This window comes from Dermacentor albipictus, chromosome 8, assembly GCF_038994185.2.
Source record: "Dermacentor albipictus isolate Rhodes 1998 colony chromosome 8, USDA_Dalb.pri_finalv2, whole genome shotgun sequence".
In the NCBI taxonomy this organism is placed as follows: domain Eukaryota; kingdom Metazoa; phylum Arthropoda; class Arachnida; order Ixodida; family Ixodidae; genus Dermacentor; species Dermacentor albipictus.
In genome coordinates this window covers 127,953,168-127,974,581 of record NC_091828.1, presented here as the reverse complement: position 1 = coordinate 127,974,581, position 21,414 = coordinate 127,953,168, and the positions used below count along the sequence as shown (strand labels likewise).

Genomic DNA, 21,414 nt, shown 5'->3' with positions numbered 1-21,414 from the left:
AAGCTACACTCTCCGACACATGGAAGTTTGGACACTAGCTGTTTTATCTAATGTCCATTATTTTACAAATTTTTTGCCTTAGCTGTAAGCTGAATGCATTTTGTTGCTGCATATATATGTGAGAAAGACTCCTGTAGCAGTGCCTCCATTGTTTTCAAAATTTCTCTTCATGAACGCTAGTGAGTCTTCAAAATTTCACTGAAATCTGCAAGAAAAATACTACTGCGCTGGTGAGTGACTATTGTGCAAGAAAAACAGACTTCAGGGAAAGTTAGAGAATCAAGCATTCCTATGAACTTGAAGGAAGCAGTGAAATCATGCACATTTCAGTCCAGCATAGCTTTTGTAGGACTGGCTACTGCTTACCTCTCTGCCTGACCTGCATTATCGGTGACATCATTTGTGGGATCACTACATATACAAAATTTTTCAATGTGACTGGCCCGCTCTTTCCTCAAGGCCCACCAACAGAAATTAATTCTTCAGAGCACTGACCTCATGAAACTGTGATGGGTAGCTCCCAACCTCCCCAGTTAGCACACCACACAGTTTGAGTTCTAGCACTGATCTCATGAATTGGCAAATGATATCAAATCTCTCTATATTAGCAAATTAGCAAATCGGACAAATTAATTACCATTAAAAAGGCAGCTAGTTAAGAAACATTAACCTGTCAAGCCAATAATGCGGCATTCTTGCCATTCATGTTTCAGCTTGCACTACTAATACTGTACCAAGCTAAAACTTTCTTTTTGGATTGTGCTGCAAAAAATTTAAGTGGAGCAAGTGTTTCTATTGACATATTTTTCAGGTTGTCAGTCACCTTGGCGAACTGCATCACCCTTGGGTGAGTACAACTGCAAGTACGACCAAATTGGTTGCTTGGTGTTTGCTTGGTATTTGCTTGTACAGAGACTAGCACAATATAGCCAATGCTTCACAGTTGGCTCACTTGGTGGCGTGTTGCTGATTCTACGTGCCATTGTCTCCCAAACTATGCATTGGATTCAGCATGGGTTGTAATGTGACTTGTGAAGTCAGAAAGAGGGCAGCAAATGATGTCCTTAAACTATGATTTTCCTGCTGTTCTGCATCGTGAAAGTGCTCATGGCAGCAAAACGCGAGGTCTTTCACCGTGCTTAGCAGATGCAGTGGTGTGTGACATTCCAGAATGACATAAGTGTTATCGCTTGTTTTATGTTGAGCGCATATGAGCGAGTGAAGCATTTCGCTGCGTTCGAGCTTTGCTCTGAAAATTTGCTAGATGAGAGATCTGTCTAGTGTGATGTTACCTGGCCACATCTGTGCAGCAGGTTCAAGTATAGGGCTTTTACTGAAGCTGCTTTGTGAATAAGGTCAGCCAGGACGGTACTTAATCTTGGCACTGTTGCCGTCAGCTCCCGGAAGTAGGCAAGTTAGTCAGTATTTGGGGAATGCAAATTAGACACATGAAACAGAAAACAGGACAGTTTTCCCAACTTTGTATCTTTTTTATTTGCATTGCGATGACTTCCTCAAGCCAGGAGATTATTGCTTCATTTATGTGTGGCCATTGCCATGCTGAGGAACTAGTTCATTTGTATCTATTGAGAACTGCGTGATATTGGGAAAAAGCAAGACTACCAAGTTGTTTATTGGAGCTGATGGAACCACAAAATATAGCTGCAATTCAGCTTTAGCTGTGCATGCATGGATGTATAAACCAAGGGGTATGTTCACAGAATGTTATTATCGAAGTGGCAACTTGTCATCTAACAAAAATACTTAATGCAAAACAGTGATGCGGTAGCATCACTAACGCATGCATTCCTTTTTTTCATAATGCACTCGTAGGCTTTCAACGCAGCTTGGGCACTTGTGTTTTTGCCCTGTTTTACCCTGTCCTAAAATTTTGGTATACTCCCAAGCCGTGGCTCACTCTTGCAGGCAGAAGAGTGAGCAGGTAAACTAGCCACTTCATTATCTTTGTCAGCTCGTGCTTCCATGCGTGGTCATTCATGTGATGTCCTGTGTGGCCTATGTATAGACCTTGCCACGTGGGATCTCGTATAGCACACCCATGGCACAACGCATGTACAGCCTTCTTGCAACTTGTTCGTCATTGCATATGTGGAGGCATTGAAACAAAGTACACGTTTTAGCTCAGCATCAAGCAGCAGCGAAGGTTGTGGTGCCCTCCTCTAGAGCACCTGAGTTCAAACTTCAGCTGACTTTCACCAACAAAAAGTTGTACCTGTTGAAATAGGGCTAAAATTCATTATGGGGTTTAACGTCCCAAGACTACTTAATGGCTATGAGAAAGGCTGTAGTTGGGGGGGGCTGTGGTTTTTATTTGGACCACCTGGGGTGCTTTTAACATGCACCCAAAGCTCTGCACGCTATCATTGCAGCATCCTGCCCCCATTGTAATGTGGCCCCCAAGGCCACAGCACTGTATGCCCAGCAAAAGAATGCTGTAGCCCCCATGTCTGGTTGGCTCATGTTTTTGCATTAGCACAGCAAATTCTCAGACTAGCATACTGTAGCGACAATAAACGAAAGTACAATAGTTTAGTACTCGCCGCTGTGCACCAGTGGTCGTTTTATTAATAGGCACCCAGATTTGTGTTTTCAAGCGACCACTTTTGCTGAAGTTGCATGCATTGTAAAATGTCTCATCGTATATGTGGTCTTTGGTTTCTGTTCCTGTCAACAGAATTGCCCACATGGTAGGCCAACGATGCGTCATCTGATAAACATCTCAATCCTGCCAGACTGAGAGGTGTGTAAATGTGATTAAAAGAGGAGATTAACGAAGACATCACTCTCATACGTGAAAGCACTTAGTTTTTATTGGCTAGAATTCTGTGGCTGTAAGGTACACAATACAACTAAAATAAAAACAAAAACAAATAAAAGCCATAACAATGGTTGCACGCATAACCTGCATATTTATAACATTTTGTAAATGAAACAGGAACTGAACACAACACCGAAATTAACTGTCTGCATGTAGAAAGCACTGTTTATAACAAAATAAGATCTTATAATCACATGTGGCTGTTTATATAAATACAGAGAATGTTCACAACACACGCCACCCTGGCCATTTTTGAAGTATTCATTACAAATTGCATTAATGAGTAAACTACATTTTTTTTAAACGAGCATATCATGGAGCCAACAAATCTGCTCTCTTTGTATATCTTGTAAGCAAAACTTTTATTTTGCTGTACAGTGTCCCTTGCAACATTATGCACTTTGCAAACATGCCTAGCAACTCTTGTTGCATTTGCAGACACTCATTGTTGCACGACTGCTTTGTGTGTGTTATAGGTTTTATGTACATGCCTGATATGAATAAAACTATGCATGAATCCAGAAAAATGGTCAAAGTGTGGACGTGCATACAATGGAATAACAGACAGTCTTTCAGACAGGCTTGTGTGAAACTTGAAATTAACAAAGCAACATGCAGCTCAAGCTAGGCCACAAATATTTTGCAGCTGTAAAACATCTGTAGTTAAGCACCAGCAGATGAAAAGCCACTGCAGCACATATCACAGTACAGTTGTATTCACAGCTGAAAATTTCAACCAAGATTTCCGTGTGTTAGCAGCACACTGACGTTTACATGTTCCCATGAAAGCCCTGCTAACTAGTATGTTCTGAATTGCCAACATTACGTACGCAAGATTTCAGCACACTAATTGCATGATCAAAATGTTCACTCAATCTGCATAGCAATGTGAGGTAAAGAGGCACAATCAAAACAGCGCTGCTACAGCGCTATTTACGCAAGAGGCCATTGCTTTAGATGAAGTGAGCCATGGTAACACTAGAACACGTAAAGTCTTTCTTACCGTATGAAAATGCCTTGCATGCACTATTATACATGCATGACGACCCTGCGTCTGTCAATCACACCAGCCAAAGCAGAAGTAATGCAAAGCTTGAGGACAGGCTAGCTAGAAGTCTATTGTGCTGAAGTTACAGAAGCTTTATATGGCGCATGAGAGGTCCCTTACATTCAAGGTAGGTAAATTTTTTCGATGGATATGTAGGTAATTCCATGCATCGCAAGTGCAAGCAGTCCAGCACACCTGCAAGTACATAGGGTGCTTAAAACGCCCCCCTTCAGCTTGGCAAATGTAATAGCCACACATGCTTAGAGCTTGCAGAAGCTCCCTGCTTGCCACCCTCTAAATGGCAAAAATGCTCCACTTGCAAGGTAATGGCACTTCCTATCAAAGAGTGATCTCTCAACACAGTTCATTGAATTGTGAAGAGAAGCTGCCCGCTAGGTAACCTGTGCGAATGCAGTCCTACACGCAGATGCAGCACGATGTGCTTGATAAATATGTCAGAGGAGGCATCAAAATTAAGTTAAAACTGTACAAGTGTTCTTCATTGTAGCATGCTGAACAGCACCTTTAAATGTGGACAGCTTTCAAAGGACTACTGACACTGAATCTTTCTCTCGCCCTTTTACGAGTAACAGTGGACAGAATAATCACAGGTTCCTGCTTGCTCCAAAGCTATGATTATCATTGTGACCAACCTGGCTTTGATTCAAAATAAGTTTCACATTCACCAGGATGTAGCTAGCCTAAACCTATGTTGATGCAAACACAACTGGTGGTCGTGTTTAGCTGTAAATCGGCGATATGCACTAATGGTGTGCAAGATGCAGAATTCGTCTGCTGGTCACACACGCTGTGCTGTCTCATTGCAGCGTCATCGCCATCATCATGCAAGTAAATTTTTTTTTTCTTTCTGTTCTCAACAGTCTGAAATGTAACAATTCTGGATGTAGCCAACCACATTCAATTTAATTCAGCGTACTGGGTTGATAATTTATAAAAGTGCCTGAAACAATGACGCAACAATTCGCAAACTGATCATACCCTGAATGCCATATACTATATGCGAAAAACACTTAGCATAGCATAGGTGTGTACTGAAGTACAAAAAGGTGTAGACTTCTACATAAGCATTACTATCACTTGAAGCTGTGTTCAACCAAAGTGTTTTCTCAACTTTTGTGCACATTGTGGTTTTTACACGAAAGAAATGAAGTGTGGCCTGGAAATACAGGCTTTTTGTTGCCCAGGAGATGGTTTATGCATGTTCATGAAAAGTGACCACGTAATTAACAACAGGAATGACAACAGAAACTTGAAATAAAATGCTGCTTAGTTAATACAAGTTGTACATCAGTACGATAGTAAAAAAAATACATAGAAGGAGCCCTTGTCGCATGCTTTGGTTTCTCTTGCGCTGTTTTATTAAGCTTGTGATGCTTTTATTAAGCTTTCATTGATCTTGTTAAGATGACCGTAGTTTTGCTCGTCTGATCGTGTAAACATGCTGGCAGTGTTATAACTGTCTCAAGGGTAGCTTTTTTCTTAATTTAATTCAGAGTCCGGTCAGTAATGTGTCCAATGTGTTAAAATTGATCACACTGTCACAAGATGTCACTACCTGCACTACTGTTTGTGGTTTGTGTGTCTAGGCCCATCCTTCAACCTTGCCAAAATCATGCATCTCCTTTGTAGCCTCATGCTCTCCACTGATACTGGTGGCGCACATGGTGCGGTAAATCGAAGGGAGCACCCCATGGAAAGTGAAAGGGCAGAATGACAGGCATGCATACATCTCAATCAGTGATGATGGCAATCCCTGCTAACATCGTGGGCTTCGACTGAACCACAGAATAAGTTCAATACGATGTCCATGTTGCAGGGTGCCTGAAGTGTGACATGAGCTTCTTGCTGTCACGGACTCTGGCAGATGGGAGACAGATAAGAACAGTCATATGTAAGAACATGCATTTATATTTCAACAACTGTTCTTGCCATATCTGCTGGAATCCGTGGTAGCCACACAGCCTTTCGAAACTATGTATGTTTTGAGCAGCGTTAGCCATTACTGTTTTGTTGGAGATAACCACCTATGTTACAGAGAAACCACACTGCACAAGGATTCCATGTTTGTGTCAATACTCCCGCAAGTTGGTTGTGCATGTTGCAGTTGTGCTAAACCTGAGCACATATACTGCCATCTCTCACAGTGCTTCCAAGGCGCTGCCAGGTAAAAATAGAAGTCCTAGCAGGCCTGGCAGCCAGACACTGCTCACATAAGAAAAACTGCTAATTTGAGAGTCAGCGGATGGAGCTATCCAAGAAAAACACACCTCGCTAGTGTCCGTGAGGTATGAATACCAAACAAGCTAAGTGAAGATGGACCTAGCAGCATATATGTAATCGGCATACACAAGTGGCAGCATTTACAAGGACCATTTGTCGAAAGTTGTCATACAGTAGTAACTAAGGCAGAATTTTTCACAATTTTAGAAAGAGGTGTCGCAACGATGTGCAGTTTGTGCTTAGGCAACTAACAATGCGTGCCCTGTAGTCACATGGGTGCACTCTGAATGGCAAGAATAGCAGCACAGTAAAAAAAAATTTGCTTACATCTACGTAGCAGCACTGGTGGGGCACACTATATTGACCGCGCTGTTAAAATGCATAAAATACTGAAAGGCAGTTTTGTACAGCACTTGTTTTCTTTCTAATTTGTTTACTTACAACGTGAACGAATCAAGGACGACAAAGAGTCAGCATCGTGAGTCGGCGCTCATGTTACACCTTTCTTCTTTGTCCTTGTTGGTTCGTTGGCGCTGTAAGTGAAGATGCAGTTGTACCAACTCGCCAGCTAGCTACCTTACTTCTTTCTAGCAACCATAACAATCTCGCGGAAACTTGGTATGCAAGATCTCAAGCAATGGCCAAAGTTCACTCACTAGATGCGAATTGCTTGTCCCTTATTCCTGCATTGCAGAAAATGAATGAGCACTCCGAGTTGTTTACTGTCACTAACTTCTTGTGCCAATCTGACGCCTTGCACTCTAGTTGAAGTGCTTGCATCTGGTCATGATAATATTAGAAGTGAAACAAGGCAGTGAGCCATGTCTGATCTGTGGTGTACTTGGCGTGAAGCGCAAGTCACCATATTTCGTGATTCTGGAACAAATGTGTCGCAAGTCATTCTCACTCCATATGTATAACAACTAGTCAAAGCTCAGAAAGCTCCCATGGCTGATTGCATCTCAGGCGCAGTGTCCACTGGGTGTGTTCAAGTAAGGACAGTCGGAGGGGGTTCCGGTTATTTTTTTATTTCAACAATATTTTTATGTGACATAGAAAATCCCTCCACAAATCAGAACCACATTTTTTAAAGTTTGTGCCTTTGTTTCAGCACAAGAAAGATCTTAGCTGAGATAAGGTGGGAAATGTGGCTTAAGTAGTTGTACAATGTTCTAACTTTAAAGAAATTCTATGCTTTCACACTTTGTAAGCCTACTTTACGCAACTTTATGAAAATAAAACGCACTCAGCTGTCTGCACAAGTCCGCCAGACAAACAAGAAATGGCAAGCTTTCCACCTTGTCTCAGTCAAAGACATTTTCATGCTGAAACAAAGGCATGCGTTGAAAAACATAAGCTCAGTTCTAATGTGTGGAGGGATTTTGCTATATCATAAAAAGTTTCTTGAAATAAAAAGTCTGAATCCTCTTCCAACTGTGTTCATCTGAACACTCTCACTATCACATCCAACCTTATCATTACAGCAGCTTGCAGGAGTTGTCAAACCTCATGGCATGGCAACTACTTAGCTTGAAACACACCCACAGTAGCAACAGAAGCTCAATGCTGGTTCTGTACTGCTAGTTAGAATGCAAATCACATAAGGCAGTCATATAGCAATCTAGAACATTAGCTCGTCACAGCTTGAGAGTATTGAGTGCTCTAAAGTAGATTGAATCTGTGCTTTTTTTCATTCAACACTGACAGCAAATTGTTGCAGACAGCACATGCTTTGCACAGCAAATCCTTTGCCCAGCAATATTTGCAGATGTGCACTTTTTTATGCAAATCAGATTTTTGGCCGGAGTTAGCCATGAGGCACAAAGAAGACAATGCAATAAGCAACTTCACAGCAGGCTTACTGCATCAAACCTGGTTTTATTTTTATGTTTTTAAATAAATAATGCAAAGAATCTGTTTAGTCTACTGAGGCACATTCAAAGATGCTAGTCCCAAGAACCTTCAACTGTACTGAACAGTGATAACTAATTCAAACTACACATCAACTCATATGCAAAATTCACTAGCACATAGAGAGTGCGCAAGCTTTAGAGTGCGCAAGTTTTAAAAAAATTGTATGGGGTACATAAATTACGAAAATCTGAGAGCATTCTGTAAACAAGCATGTTTGTAAACAAACATGGAATTCTGTAGAATTTTACATGTGGCCATCTAGGGCACTTGAGAGCAAACATAAATAAATACAGGGCCTTTCAGTATACATAGAACTGGGTGGTTGATATAGAAAAAAAAAATTGTTTCTGACTATGTGCCTATTACACCACGAGAAAAATAAATGAAGAATTTGTTAATCCTTCTATATAATTATATAACAAACAATAAATCGACATAATTTGAAACAACAGCCCAAGTGGCACCCAGCCTTAGCCGACTGCTTAGCAGCCACAAATCGGTGATGCTCAGGATGGAAAGGCCAGAAGCATCACACTACCCCTTCTGATCTGCACAAGCCGTGTCAGGTGGCTGGCCTAGGGCCAGAGGTGGTGGCATCATGTGATGGAACAGGATTTTGAGCATCCATTGCCCCAAGTCGCTCAGGGCCGAAGAAGCTCAGCGAGTTCATCAAGTTCGGCGCGACGAGCTCGCATGTAGACTAGAGTCTCCCAGAGCACCCGAACAAGCAGTTTGTTGTCGGTCTCATTGAGGCACACGTCCGCGGATATGGGGGCGTTGAGGCGGAAGTAGGGCACGTTGATGGTGTGGCACCAGGCCTGTGCCCGGTCAACGAGCCGGCCATTGGCTTGTGTGGCCTGCGTGCGTAGATCAGCACAATAAGCGAATGCTCTCTCACCAATATTTCCAATACTCACTTACATTCATACTTACTTTCACTTGCACTTACCAGCACCCACATATGCTCATACTCATCAGCGCTTACGTTCATACTCACGTATACAAGAACAGAGAATTGGACAATTTGGATTACATTCACCATGTAGCAGTGCAAAGAACAAACATGACCCGCCGTGGTTGCTCAGTGGCTATGGTGTTGGGCTGCTGAGCACGAGGTCGCGGGATCGTATCCCGGCCACGGCGGCCGCATTTCTATGGGGGCGAAATGCGAAAACACCCGTGTGCTTAGATTTAGGTGCACGTTAAAGAACCCCAGGTGGTCAAAATGTCCGGAGTCCTCCACTACGGCGTGCCTCATAATCAGAAAGTGGTTTTGGCACGTTAAACCCCAAATATTATTAAGAACAAACACGGACAAAAAGAATCGGTGTACCCAAGAGATAGATAGTTCAAGTATATCCCTCATTTATTCTCAAGGAAGACTGTGCCTACCTGAACCACGTGTGACCATGTGTGACCACATGTGTTTGGTGTATAGGTATCTCTGTAATAAGTTTTGTTTGCTTTTCGTCCATATTTGTTCGGCACTTGTATTTCCTTTTCTTGTACATGTACATTATTTGTGCAGCTACATGATGCGCAAGAATTAGCCTGTTAGCTGTGCCAAGCTCTGAGGAATGTCACAGCCCTGCCCACATTAGTTTCGAAAGGATTACAAACCGCTTTTATAAACAAGCTGCAAAACACATCAGCCTCCACAAAGCCTAGCATATGAAAGCTCATGGCATACCTACCAACTCTCGAATCTACAGAATTTATAAACTAGGGCCAATTTTACCATTTAAATTTTACATCAAATTTTTTAAAATATAAATTTTGCTTGTGAAAATGTTTCACTATTTATTCTCACAACCTTTTTTTGGAAGCCTTCTTATGGTGGAAGGACACAAGAGGGGTATACTTGCTTTGAGCAAGTTTTGCAGACAAGTTGCGGAAGCAGAGAAAAACAAGTTGCTGAGAGAGTCACTCTAATCAAAAAGCACTGCATTGCTTTTCAGTACTTGCTGTGCCAAATATGTTGCTGTTTGTATACTGCACCTAAACTTAAATCCTCATTAATAAAGTCTTTATGTACCCCTGGCAAAAGCACCCGCGCAGTGCAAGCTTTGAAAAAGTGCATGCTATTTCCTTCCTGCCCCCTCAGTGTCGTGTTCATAGGATTTTATTAATTTTGAAGCTCACACATTGGCAAGTATGCCATAATGAGAGCAGGCTAGATCAACGCATAGGACAGCAGAGGGGCATGCAAATAAGGAAATTCAAAATGTCAGATTGGGGCAGATTATAAAGGGAGATCTCGGCAACCTGCAGTGTACAGATGACATTGCACTGTACAATGCATTCAAAGTGCTCATTGTGTGTCTTAAGGTATTCATGCACTTTCTCGCATTCCAAGGAAGGTGGCACCTAAGTACGGTAGCTAGCTGGGCAAGCCGGTACATCTGCAATATCACTTACAACACGCACTTCAAACACGGACAAAGAAGAGAGACGATACATGAGTGCTGACTTACGACTAAATGTTTATTGCTTTTGAACAGTCATATAAATAGGAAAAATCGCACATGCACATACCCACACACCATACATTCCCTCAACCAAAAGCGAAACAAGACAGAAGAGCGGTAAAACAAGATAATAGGATATTTTTAACGGTTAGACACTTCTAGAAAACATTTTTCCTTGTTATGTAGTGCAAATGCATCGTCTCTCTTCTTTGTCCGTGTTTGAAGTGTGCACTGTAAGTAACAAGCCACCTAAGTAGCTTCTTTGGAAAGGAATGAGCTTGACTAAATTGGTCGACTGGTGCAGAAGAAAACTGGGAGAAAGTGAGGTGGTTCAATGGTTGCTAACCATAACAGGCTGTCCAAAACATCAACCTCACGAGAACAAAGCTATACGCCTGTCACCTGGTCGATGATGAGCTGTCCGAGTGCCTTAGCTCCGAAGGCCATCTTGGCAGCACCCAGGATGCCTGTGCCCATGTGGAGCATGTCAATGACCGTCACTGGCACCACAGGTACTTTGCCAGTGCCCAGCGACACGATGACACCCAAGGGTCGCACCTTGTTCGCCTGGCCCTGGTTGGGTTGGCAAACGGAAAAACCTTAGAAAGAAATATGACTATGGCTCTCAAACATTTAGTACTCAGCATATTCAGTGTAATGTTTGTCTATAGCAGAGTACATACAGTACACTTTCTCTAGGACAAATACGTTGGGACAGAAGTTGACTGGAATTAAACAAAAGTTCACAAGCTTGTCATAGATTATGTCCCCACAGAGTAGGTCATCAAGGGTCATGTGTGTGGCAGCTGCTTCAAGTGCCCACTGTTGACCCAACCTGACCACACTCGCCCTACTGTGGCAATTTGTGAAGCATTGTTATCTGCAGCCAAGGGAAACGAGTAAGCTTGCAGAGCACCTTTCTGCATGATAACTTAATCAAAGGTGCTTTGTTTCACTTGGTAAAGTCTTAATGATGCCATGTATATAGACTTGACAGGAAACTGAGACAACAATCAGGCTTTTTGATGTTGGTATGTAACAGTTCATTTGACACATGCCAAAAGATATTTGAGGTGCTTAAGGCCAACCTGACACATGCCAAAAGATATTTGAGGTGCTTAAGGCCAACTTAGCAGTTGCTCTTAAGTAGGCCTGTTAAGTAGCACAGTAGTGCGAGATATGAAAACTGTTTTGTTGCTCTCACCTCATGTTAAAGGGGCCCTGAACCACCCCTTTTGGTGTGGTGAAAAAACGCATTCTGTGGATAGCATATGCTGCTATGAGTGTCTCAGCCAAATTTGCGCTCCTGCATGGTGCATGGGGCTCACAAGCAGATCAGTCACCTTTTCCTCAAACACTATTTTCAACAGAGGCCTTCTCCTCACCCCTTCAGGGGCTGCCAGTGGCTGCCCTCTGGCGTCAGCGGGCAGATTCTCATAGAGCGCTGCCATTGTGATTCGCTGATGATATTGCCTTGCTTAGTAACTCAGGGGACCAATTGCAATGCACTCTCACTGACCTGGAGAGGCAAAGCAGAAGGGTGGATCTCAAAATAAATCTGCAGAAAACTAATGTTTAACAGTCTCGAAGAGAGCAGCAGTTTACGATAGATAGCGAGGCACTGGAAGTGGTAAGAGAATACATCTACTTAGGGCAGGTAGTGACGGCGGATCTGGATCATGAGACGGAAATACGTAATCAGAAGAATAAGAATGGGCTGGGGTGCGTTTGGCAGGCATTCTCAGATCATGAACAGCAGGTTGCCATTATCCCTCAAGAGAAAAGTGTATAATAGCTGTGTCTTACCAGTACTCACCTACAGGGCAGAAACCTGGAGGCTTACGAAAAGGGTTCTATTTAAATTGAGGACGACGCAACGAGCTATGGAAAGAATAATGATGGGTGTAACGTTAAGGGATAAGAAAAGAGCAGATTGGGTGAGGGAACAAATGCGAGTTAACGACATCTTAGTTGAAATCAAGAAAAAGAAATGGGCATGGGCAGGACATGTAATGAGGAGGGAAGATAACCGATGGTCATTAAGGGTTACGGACTGGATTCCAAGGGTAGGGAAGCGTAGCAGGGGGCGGCAGAAAGTTAGGTGGGCGGATGAGATTAAGAAGTTTGTAGGGACGACACGGCCACAATTATACATGACCGGGGTTGTTGGAGAAGTATGGGAGAGGCCTTTGCCATGCAGTGGGCGTAACCAGGCTGATGATGATGATTGGCCGATAGCTGACATAAATCAAAATGGCGTTTGGATTAGTGCACTTCTTCTTGCTGTTGCTGTGTACATTTATTGATGCAGTTTACAAAACAGGCTGAAGTAAACGAGAATCGGTGTTTCAAATTTCGATAAATATGAAATACTTCTGGAAGAAGCTGACTATCATGTGCTCACGCTCGGCCGCGGCCGCCTAGGTAGGAACTGTGGTCACTGCATATCGGTCACATACATAGCTTCATATTGTAATGCGACCAAAGGATTAAGAACTGGAGACTACTATTTACAAAGGATAACTGCAGCGCTGGCCAGTTCAGCCGACAGCTCGAGAGCCAGCGAGCGTTCGTCACCTTCGTTGGGGCGCCCGCGGGCATTGTCCACATGAAACGCGCAATATGCATGTATCAATATTGAGCTAATGACAGTGCTTCTAGATGCGCAATTTGGATGTGGCTACTATCTATCGGTCAAGCAGATGCAGGACAAAGCAGGTCTGCAGCACGGCCAGACTGGAGCACATGAGCACGAGCGCTCTCTCCAGTCCTGTCGTGCACATAGGAAACACACTAGCTGTGTCTGCTATGTAACGTAGATACTGCAGCGAGTCCACTCGCTAAGAACAACCACATGTTTTAAGTGGTCTCTGTGGGGGACGTGGCTCCAGGCGGGCGGCGAGCTTGCTCAAGCACCAACAACCGGCTGAAAGACGTCGCTTGCATTCCGAGTTGCACACCTTCAGGCTGAGTCACCATCATGGTCGAAGCTTGTTATGAGTGAATATAAAGACGATGTTTTGTTCAACTCTTGGAAATTATGTGATTGCCGCAGACATAAGTGCGAAAGGAAATATGCTACTTGTCACTCAGTGCGAGAAAGTCACGCATAGCTATCTAGTGTAGTACAACAAAGGTATGAGACGCCACAAGAACTCCACCAGAAGTTGAGGGATAGCCGTCAAGTTTGGCATGTCGTAGGTGCCAAAATCGTAAGTAGTGGCATCTCCGTGAACATCGAAGATCAAACTAAAACTGTATTATGCAATAGAGACACTCAGTAGACAGAGCGTAGTGGGCACACGCCACTCTGCCATAGCTCTTGCAGTGCAAGGCATTGAAGAAGGAGCGGGAGCGCCATGAAGGGGATCATAGGTGACCTTTGATTGTCAATAACTGCACTTCTAACGAATGCATTTGATGTATCTTTTGCAGCAAAGTATTTCTGAAATAGTGTATTTTAACTTCAAATGCATTTCTTGACTTTGATAAGAAGTGGTTCCCGGCCCATTTAAAGGTATCCTGTTTTAAATTCTGAACCAAAGGAGAAATATCAAAAATCAGAACTACTGGGTGTCTGCGGATTTACAGCTCCAGAATGTTCCTGTGGGTATCTGTTTTCTGTTTGCACTTTACTATTAGATTTTGAAAGCTAAGCACTACAATTTAATGCAATTTTAATCAGGTGCCATGCTGCATGGCTTTTTTTTTTTTATTAATCAATTTTGAGGCCAATTTAAAATAAGCTCTTCCTCAATTTTGTGCAATCATATCTTGTATACACTGAATGGCTTCACAATAAGACTTCCATGGACTTTTTTTATTTCCTGCGCAAGTGAAACAAAAGATGTACAATAAAACTGGCTTCTTTAAGCATTGTTGCTTACGTGACTTTTCAGCAGAAATGCTGTCTCTCTTGCCACCTTGCTTGAAATTACAGTTGTGTGTTCAGTGTGCACATCTTTCCAGGTGAGAAAAGACTCGTAGAAGTGCATAAAACTACAGATAAAGCGATGAATTGTAGTTTCCTTAGTAATTCACAGCAATGGACAACTGATTCGAAAATGTATGCACGCAGTTTAGACATTGAAGGTGATCACAAGTAGCACTAGTGACCCACCGTCGCCTTGAGGGCCTCGTTGTACTCGCAGATTTCCGTCATGGCGTCCAAGGTCGGGTTGTTGGAGATGAGCCCACCGTCGAGAAAGCGCCCAAATGGCCGGAAATAGGTGGGCGCTGCCCCCGACGCTCGTGCCGCCCGCCACACCAGCTGCTCTGTTGGGGAATATGTGCCGCTACAGTGAATGGTTCATTGTCTGTGTTTAGTGCATTATGTGCTGCCCCTGTATGTTTGAGAAATTGGCTCAAAGTATTGAGGAAGCTGCTCATTCCAGTACCACATTGAGTTATGCAACATCGTTCTAATGAGATCTGTGTGTATAAATAGGCACAGCATATTGATGTTGAAATTTTACCCCTGAAAAGCAGCCTATGAAGGCATGAATACACATAGAACTGTCATTTTAGAAGTGGAAAAGGAGGAGCAACGGAAGTCAAACTTGAGAAAGTGCGGTAAGCAATCAATCTTACAACTGACCTAATGGAGACCACAAGCTTTAAAATCCATTTTCTAACACATCATATTGGCCACCCTAACTGAATGATTACTTGCGCAGAATAAGTACATTTGGTGATGTAAAAAAAGAAAAGACAGCAAGAAGAAAACAAAGAGATTAAACAAACAAAACAATCTTAAACACATAGTCCAACATTGTTATAACAAAGTCTTATCCAACAAGAAAAATACCTTCATAATTATAATTAATATACCTTATAAGCATAATTCATTATATGCCAGTATCAGCGAGAAATAGCTTATATTTGCTTCTTTATATTCTACAATTCGCCATATCAGTGCTCATTATATTGAGGTTCAACTGCATTCACTTACATCCCAATTTCGAAGCAAGTGCAGCACAGATTTAATGTGTAGTTAATGCATTTTCCTGAACATACTAGTACCAATTTTTCTGGATTAATTTTCCAAGAAAGGCTCGACCTCTATGTCATGTGACTGCACTGCCAGAGGTGTTTCTTTTTGCTTTTACTGCAAAACGTAGCACACTTAATACATTTGTTTTATGATACAAAATTTTGGTAGGTGTTGTCTCTTGTAAGGCTGAGCCACCAACCAGCATTGCTGTCACCCACATCAAGTGCAGCTCAGGATACGACAAGGTGGGGTGTAGCAGTCTATGGGTGGGTTTCTGTTTTCACCAGCATTGAAGACAATCCATCTTGTCCGCTAAAGATAGCTGAGAGTCCAAGTAACGCAATGCATTTGGAAGACATCTCTGCGACTTGACGGCACCTTGCGTTAACAAGAAAAAGCAAATAAAAGTACATATTAATAAAGGGAAACTGAGACATTCACCCAAACATAGCTAAGTTCTACAAAGGAGACGCATATGGGTTCCTCGAAAGAAAAGCTTCGCCACTGAAGAAAAATTCGTTCTGGTCCAGCACGGGTTCCTCTTTCAAGGAACCCGTATGGGTTTCCTTTGTACCACTTAGCTACGTTTGGGTGGATGTCTCATTTTCCCTTTATTATTTACTTCTCTCCACCTTGTGGGTTTCCGCAGAACTATTACGTCAAAAGTACATATTGTGACACGCTGACGAAGAAGATGTTTCAATCCTGGTCAGAAGAAGACGACGCTCTGGACTTCACGCGCTGTCTACCATGTTGTCAGCTGCTACAATTGTAAAAATCTTGTAAATATACGTCTGACTGTTTGTAACCCCGTAACAATAATGTTGTATTTTAAGACTTTGCATATGTGAATCTATGAAAAACAACTCATAGCTTATATCAAGCACATAACAAAGTACGACCATGGTTTCTTGTGCACAAGCAATCTGCTCAGCTGACATATTGTTTGAACAGCAAAGTAGCCAGCATCATTTTTATTTTGATACTGTCTTCGAAAAGCTATCCTTTTTCCTAGCTTTATCATAATTAGAATGAGACATAAGGTGGCTGCATTCATTCCCTTTTTATCTCTTTTCGGCTGTAGAAGTGAATTACAAGAACTTTCCAATTAATTTTTGGCATGGGTGCTGGTTGGCATCACTGAGTCACTGCGAGTATCCTTATGGTTGATAAAGATCAATGAAATTCATTGAGTTCCAACAGTGGCCAATACCAGCCAGCACCTACGCTGCAAAATGTGTCGGAAATCTCCTCGTGGCTTGAGCTTAACTGTACAGTGGCAGAGGCCTGATGGAAATCAGTCAGTACAACAGCTGTCCTCTGCCTGATGCAAACACATGAAGCTCGGCACAGAATGGGGCACAGAATGGGACGCACCATTTGGCGGCGTGCATGACGGAAACTCAGACTCGTCCTCTGCAACTCCAAGGATCTTCTTTGGTGAATCATAGTTGCGGAAGAGGTGCAGCGCTGCCGGATGTCGGTCCGCAAGCACGCCAGTGATCATCAACCTGTTGGCATCCATCCGCACAAACAACCTCTGTTTAATTGGCACGTCCACACACTGGGCCGCTGCACTGCACTCACTTGGGGTGCTTGATGTCTGTCATCACGGTGTCCTCGCCCAGCTCACGCTGGAGAAATTTTTCTAAAGAGTCGGCATCATGCGGTCGTGTACCCGTGAACACCTTATCTTTAAGGCTAAAGTAGAGCTGAAGGCACTGACGGGGTGTTTTTCCTGCAAAGGACACACAAATGAAATCAGTAAAATGTTGTACAAGAAGTGATTTTCACAAACCAGCTTGGGCTTGTTGGTAAATCATGTCGGAGCAATCGCACAAACTTGAGACGGGGACAGAGGAGGCAAGACTTGTGTTGTCTTGCCTCCTCTGTCTTTGTCTCATGTTTGCACTACGAAGTGATTTTCTCAGCCAGCCATATGTCGGCAATAGGTGGGCCACATTTTGTGACCCAATTATGCTAATACATAATTGATGTACATGTTAGACAAATATGTACAAAAATGACAGCACAACTAACACACTGTGTTGTTGTCATTGTCTTTGTATTCGTTTATGTTGCATGAAAATCAATGAGTAAAACTTGTGTCAGCTTGCCTGGCAATGTTTACTATGAAAGTGACTGAAGGCCTAGGTCTAGGAAGGCAGTAAGGTCATTTTACAATGTCCTAACAGGCCGGCTGAAATTCGATGCTGCAGTAATTCCATGTTGCTATAACAGCCACACATACTGTAATTGTCATGGCAAACAATTATAGCCTGACCTTTCAGTTTTCATGCAAGAGAAATGTGTTTTTTGAAATGTTTCAATTATATCCGTATACTACCAGCTTCGCAGCTCAGATGCACATATTATTTTGCATAATTATGTGAAGCCAACATTGAAAACTTCCAATCGTTCTACTGAATCACCGGGAAACAGTAGCAATTCAAGAAACAGTACGTACAATAGTACTGTCACATTGTGGTGATGGTGCATAAGCAAACGCTGCCGAAAGTGTGCATTATGAACCTAAATCTTTATTGGGCGTACTTGGGCCCAGAAAGACAACACCAACAACATGACAGGCGATGTAAAGAGTGCAGCTTCCATTTACCCCGTGCCAACAGAAGTGCCAGGACTCCTCCCGTGCTGGTGCCGGCCACCCAGTCAAAGCAGTCCAGGATTGGCTGCCCAATGATGGCCTCCAGAGCAACCAGCATCTGGATGATGATGAGGCCACGGATGCCACCTCCGTCTAGACATAGCACGCGACTGCGCGGCTGTGGTCGTCCCTCACGCCGTTCCTGCAGTCGTCGCTGCACCGCCTCTCGCACAATTGACGCTCCCATCAACTCGTCGTACACTGCGGCACAAGAGGAGGTACATTGGCTTGTCGGGCCTCAAGCAATAATAGACAAGTGCAATAAGACTTCAGTGACTCAGTCTGGCGACCACAAACACTAGGTGCAGTGCGAGGCACAAATACCTGTGTGCAAATGCACGGTCTATGTCATCTACAAAATATAAAAAATTGGAAAGCTGTACTACAACAGCTAGTAAATATGATCTTTCAGTCAGACACATACTGTTCCTATACACCTCGCAGTCAAACCTCATTATAATTAAGTCGCATATACAACACAAAAATACCTTCATTATATCCTATATTTGTTATAAGCACATAAGCTGATATTGACTAAAGAAAATTTCACTAACTTTAGATTTACTTCTTTATATACAATAATTGGTTACATCTGTGTTTGTATATCAAGGTACGGCTGTATTTGGCTTGTAGGTATGTGCCTCGATTGGAGAGTATAAAGAGGATACAAACATGTTAACAGCCAGATTGTTGTTGCATTGAAACTTCTGTTTATCTAACAAAAAATTTTAAAAAATGGTTTTCTTAAGGCAGTCGTAAAGACCTTGCTTTTGCTTTTATGTTGCCTCAAAGCAAGCTCAGTTGGTAGCAGCACCTAATGCCATGTTCATCCAATTTGCAGCAAACTTGGCTGTCATTCAACATAAAGACCTATGCCACATGCTTATGAGCACTGTGAAATGAATGCATTGTCACTGGTAATTTTTTGTCAGGCACGTACTGTGGAATGGCAAACATGCATCCATTAATGTTCTGTTAATCTGAAAGAGACGACAAAATATCTACTACCTGAGCCTAAATTTTCTATCAAGCCTCCCCATGCTGCTACTATCAACTTGGGCTAAACAAGCACAACCAGTTCAAACTGGTTTCAACCCTTACTTTCTCACTCTGGAGTTTAACCATAAAAAAAAAGCTGTTTTCACTGAACCAGAATGAAAAAAATGTTTGATTCTGTTCATAACTGTTTCCAAAGTTGCAAAAGAGTTCATGCAGCAATTTCTGCAGAGTGATAAATTGCAGCCAATATCGGAAACCGAAACGCCACACAGTGTCAAGTACGCATTCTAGTACAAGGCCATGAATGAAGTTTCTCATTAGACATATTTTACTATAAGGTTAGTCTAATTTTTATGTTGTAGTACTTACTCATCTAATTGCTGCATTTTATATCTGTGCCACTGTGGTAATATCAATCTGAGAAAATCATCTTCCCTATATTACAATGTTTAATGCACCTTAAGGTACACTGTTCTTGTTGAGCAAACATGTACATGGTTGAGCTATAACTATTTTCTGTACTGGACTAGGCACTAGCCGCATAGGCTATTGGTCCAAATAGTTTCTATGCAATCCTTAAATTGGTTTAATAAAGATAGTAATTTAGTTTCTGCTGTTGATTAAGGAAGTTTGAACGCATTTTGTGAAACAACCTGTACACAAATAGAGCCAGGAAAGTGCCACTCACAGCGAGCTGTCCGCAGGAAGTCTGGCTTGTCGGGCGGGTCACCGTCGAAGGTGCCCGTGGGGTTGCAGCCATCACAGCAGCTGCGATCTTGCTCGCAGCGCTGCGCCCCGACTGCATGCAGCGTGTACAGCACAGCATCCTTTTTGCCCAGTTTTGACACAGACGCTAGGTGTCGTGCCGTCTCGCCCTTCTGATTCCGCTGGTTCACGTCCGCCCCAAACACGATCAGTGCGTGTATCAGCGACACGTCGCTCTGCGTGCACGGAGGGTGAGCTCCTGTCAGGTTGATGCTTTCTTTTCTAGGACTCTTCGTTTTGTTTGTCTGTGCTTTCTGCCAAGTTTAGGAAACTGTCAATCCTCCTTCAGTGTCCTTGAGAAAGTGCAAGCCATTTGAACTCCCTTCTGGCACCCAAGTCTTCTAGGGCAGCCACTGCAGCAATACTAAGCTGAAGGCACTGCATGATCCTGTGGCACCTACTGTGATAAATACTACCACCAGCTTTCTCATGAAAGGTATCTTATTTATTTACATTAGCTACCTCAGGGCCCAAAGGCAATAGAGAGGGAAGTGGGTACATTTTGTGTAAGCAAGAACAAGTGCAGAACAGTAAACACAAAAATAAATTACTAGTAGTACCTTGTTTGATTCAGAATCAGAATCAGAATTTATTATTAGAAGTTGGGTCACATTACAAGTATGTAGCATGCAGAAGGAGGTCCCATAGTCAAAGACTGTATCGGGATATCCTAATTAAAAGTATAGTTACACTATTCATGCTAATACAGTAGTTACAATATTAACGGTAAGGTGATTGCACTCTTACAACATGTGGGGCAGGAATTACTGAAAAGAAGACCTCGTAATAAATGCATCTAGGCCTATTACCATCAGTGCAGCATATACAAATGGCACTTTGTCCAACCAACCTTTTTTTTATTATTGTTAATCTAAATTAGCATAAAGCTTATTAAACTTGTCATGAGATGAGTTCAAGTTTCAAAAAGCAAATAAACAAGAAATTGCTTTTAGCATTTCATCAATGGTCTGGGATTATGTCTCTGCAGATGTTGGAGAGGAACCAGATTAATTTGGCACTTTGGTTTTAGCAGAGGTGGAACTGTGCGCTTTTTAGAGCAGAATCGCTAATACGACTTGTCCATCTTCGTTCACAGAACTTGTAACCGACCATTTTGTTAAATAATTATTTATGACAATGTTTTGCTATCTTATAAAAACCCACCCCTTATGTAATGCCCCTACGGGGGACCTTTAAGGTAATAAACTGAACTGAACTGAACTGAACTGAACTGAACTGAATCTGTATCGGGTAAACAGTCCATTTGCAGAGGCTGCCTGGAGTTTTGTAGCAGATTCTCACTGATCAGAACACAAACCAGCAAAGATACAAATTTAATAAACAAATTTTGCATGAACGCTTCAACTCCAGCAATATTTTGGGCATAATTCATAATGTTCAAAATCAATACGTGCAGCCATGTCCACAACTAATTTTTGGATGTGGAGTAGATGTACAAAATATCCCCCATCACAGCTTACT

The 21,414-nt window shown here is 42.5% G+C and overlaps 2 protein-coding genes across 7 annotated transcripts in view; one reads left to right on the top strand and one right to left on the bottom strand.

Moving 5' to 3' along the window:
- Pms2 (mismatch repair endonuclease PMS2) overlaps positions 1-3,329 on the top strand; it is a 31,330-nt gene extending 28,001 nt beyond the window's left edge. For both annotated transcript variants that reach the window (XM_065452646.1, XM_065452645.1), the window contains exons 21-22: positions 812-847; positions 2,696-3,329. In XM_065452646.1, the coding sequence (XP_065308718.1) occupies positions 812-847; positions 2,696-2,758 (99 nt within the window). In that variant the 3' untranslated portion in view covers positions 2,759-3,329. The remainder of the gene's footprint in view (positions 1-811; positions 848-2,695) is intronic.
- The window catches only part of iPLA2-VIA (calcium-independent phospholipase A2 VIA), a 41,524-nt gene continuing 22,918 nt past the window's right edge, over positions 2,809-21,414 (bottom strand). For all 5 annotated transcript variants that reach the window (XM_065452647.2, XM_065452650.2, XM_065452651.2 and 2 more), the window contains 7 exons: positions 19,856-20,108; positions 18,121-18,369; positions 17,091-17,241; positions 16,881-17,014; positions 14,631-14,785; positions 10,913-11,083; positions 2,809-8,899 (listed from right to left, as the gene is read on the bottom strand). In XM_065452647.2, coding sequence (XP_065308719.1) covers positions 8,684-8,899; positions 10,913-11,083; positions 14,631-14,785; positions 16,881-17,014; positions 17,091-17,241; positions 18,121-18,369; positions 19,856-20,108 — 1,329 coding nt within the window. In that variant the 3' untranslated portion in view covers positions 2,809-8,683. The remainder of the gene's footprint in view (positions 8,900-10,912; positions 11,084-14,630; positions 14,786-16,880; positions 17,015-17,090; positions 17,242-18,120; positions 18,370-19,855; positions 20,109-21,414) is intronic.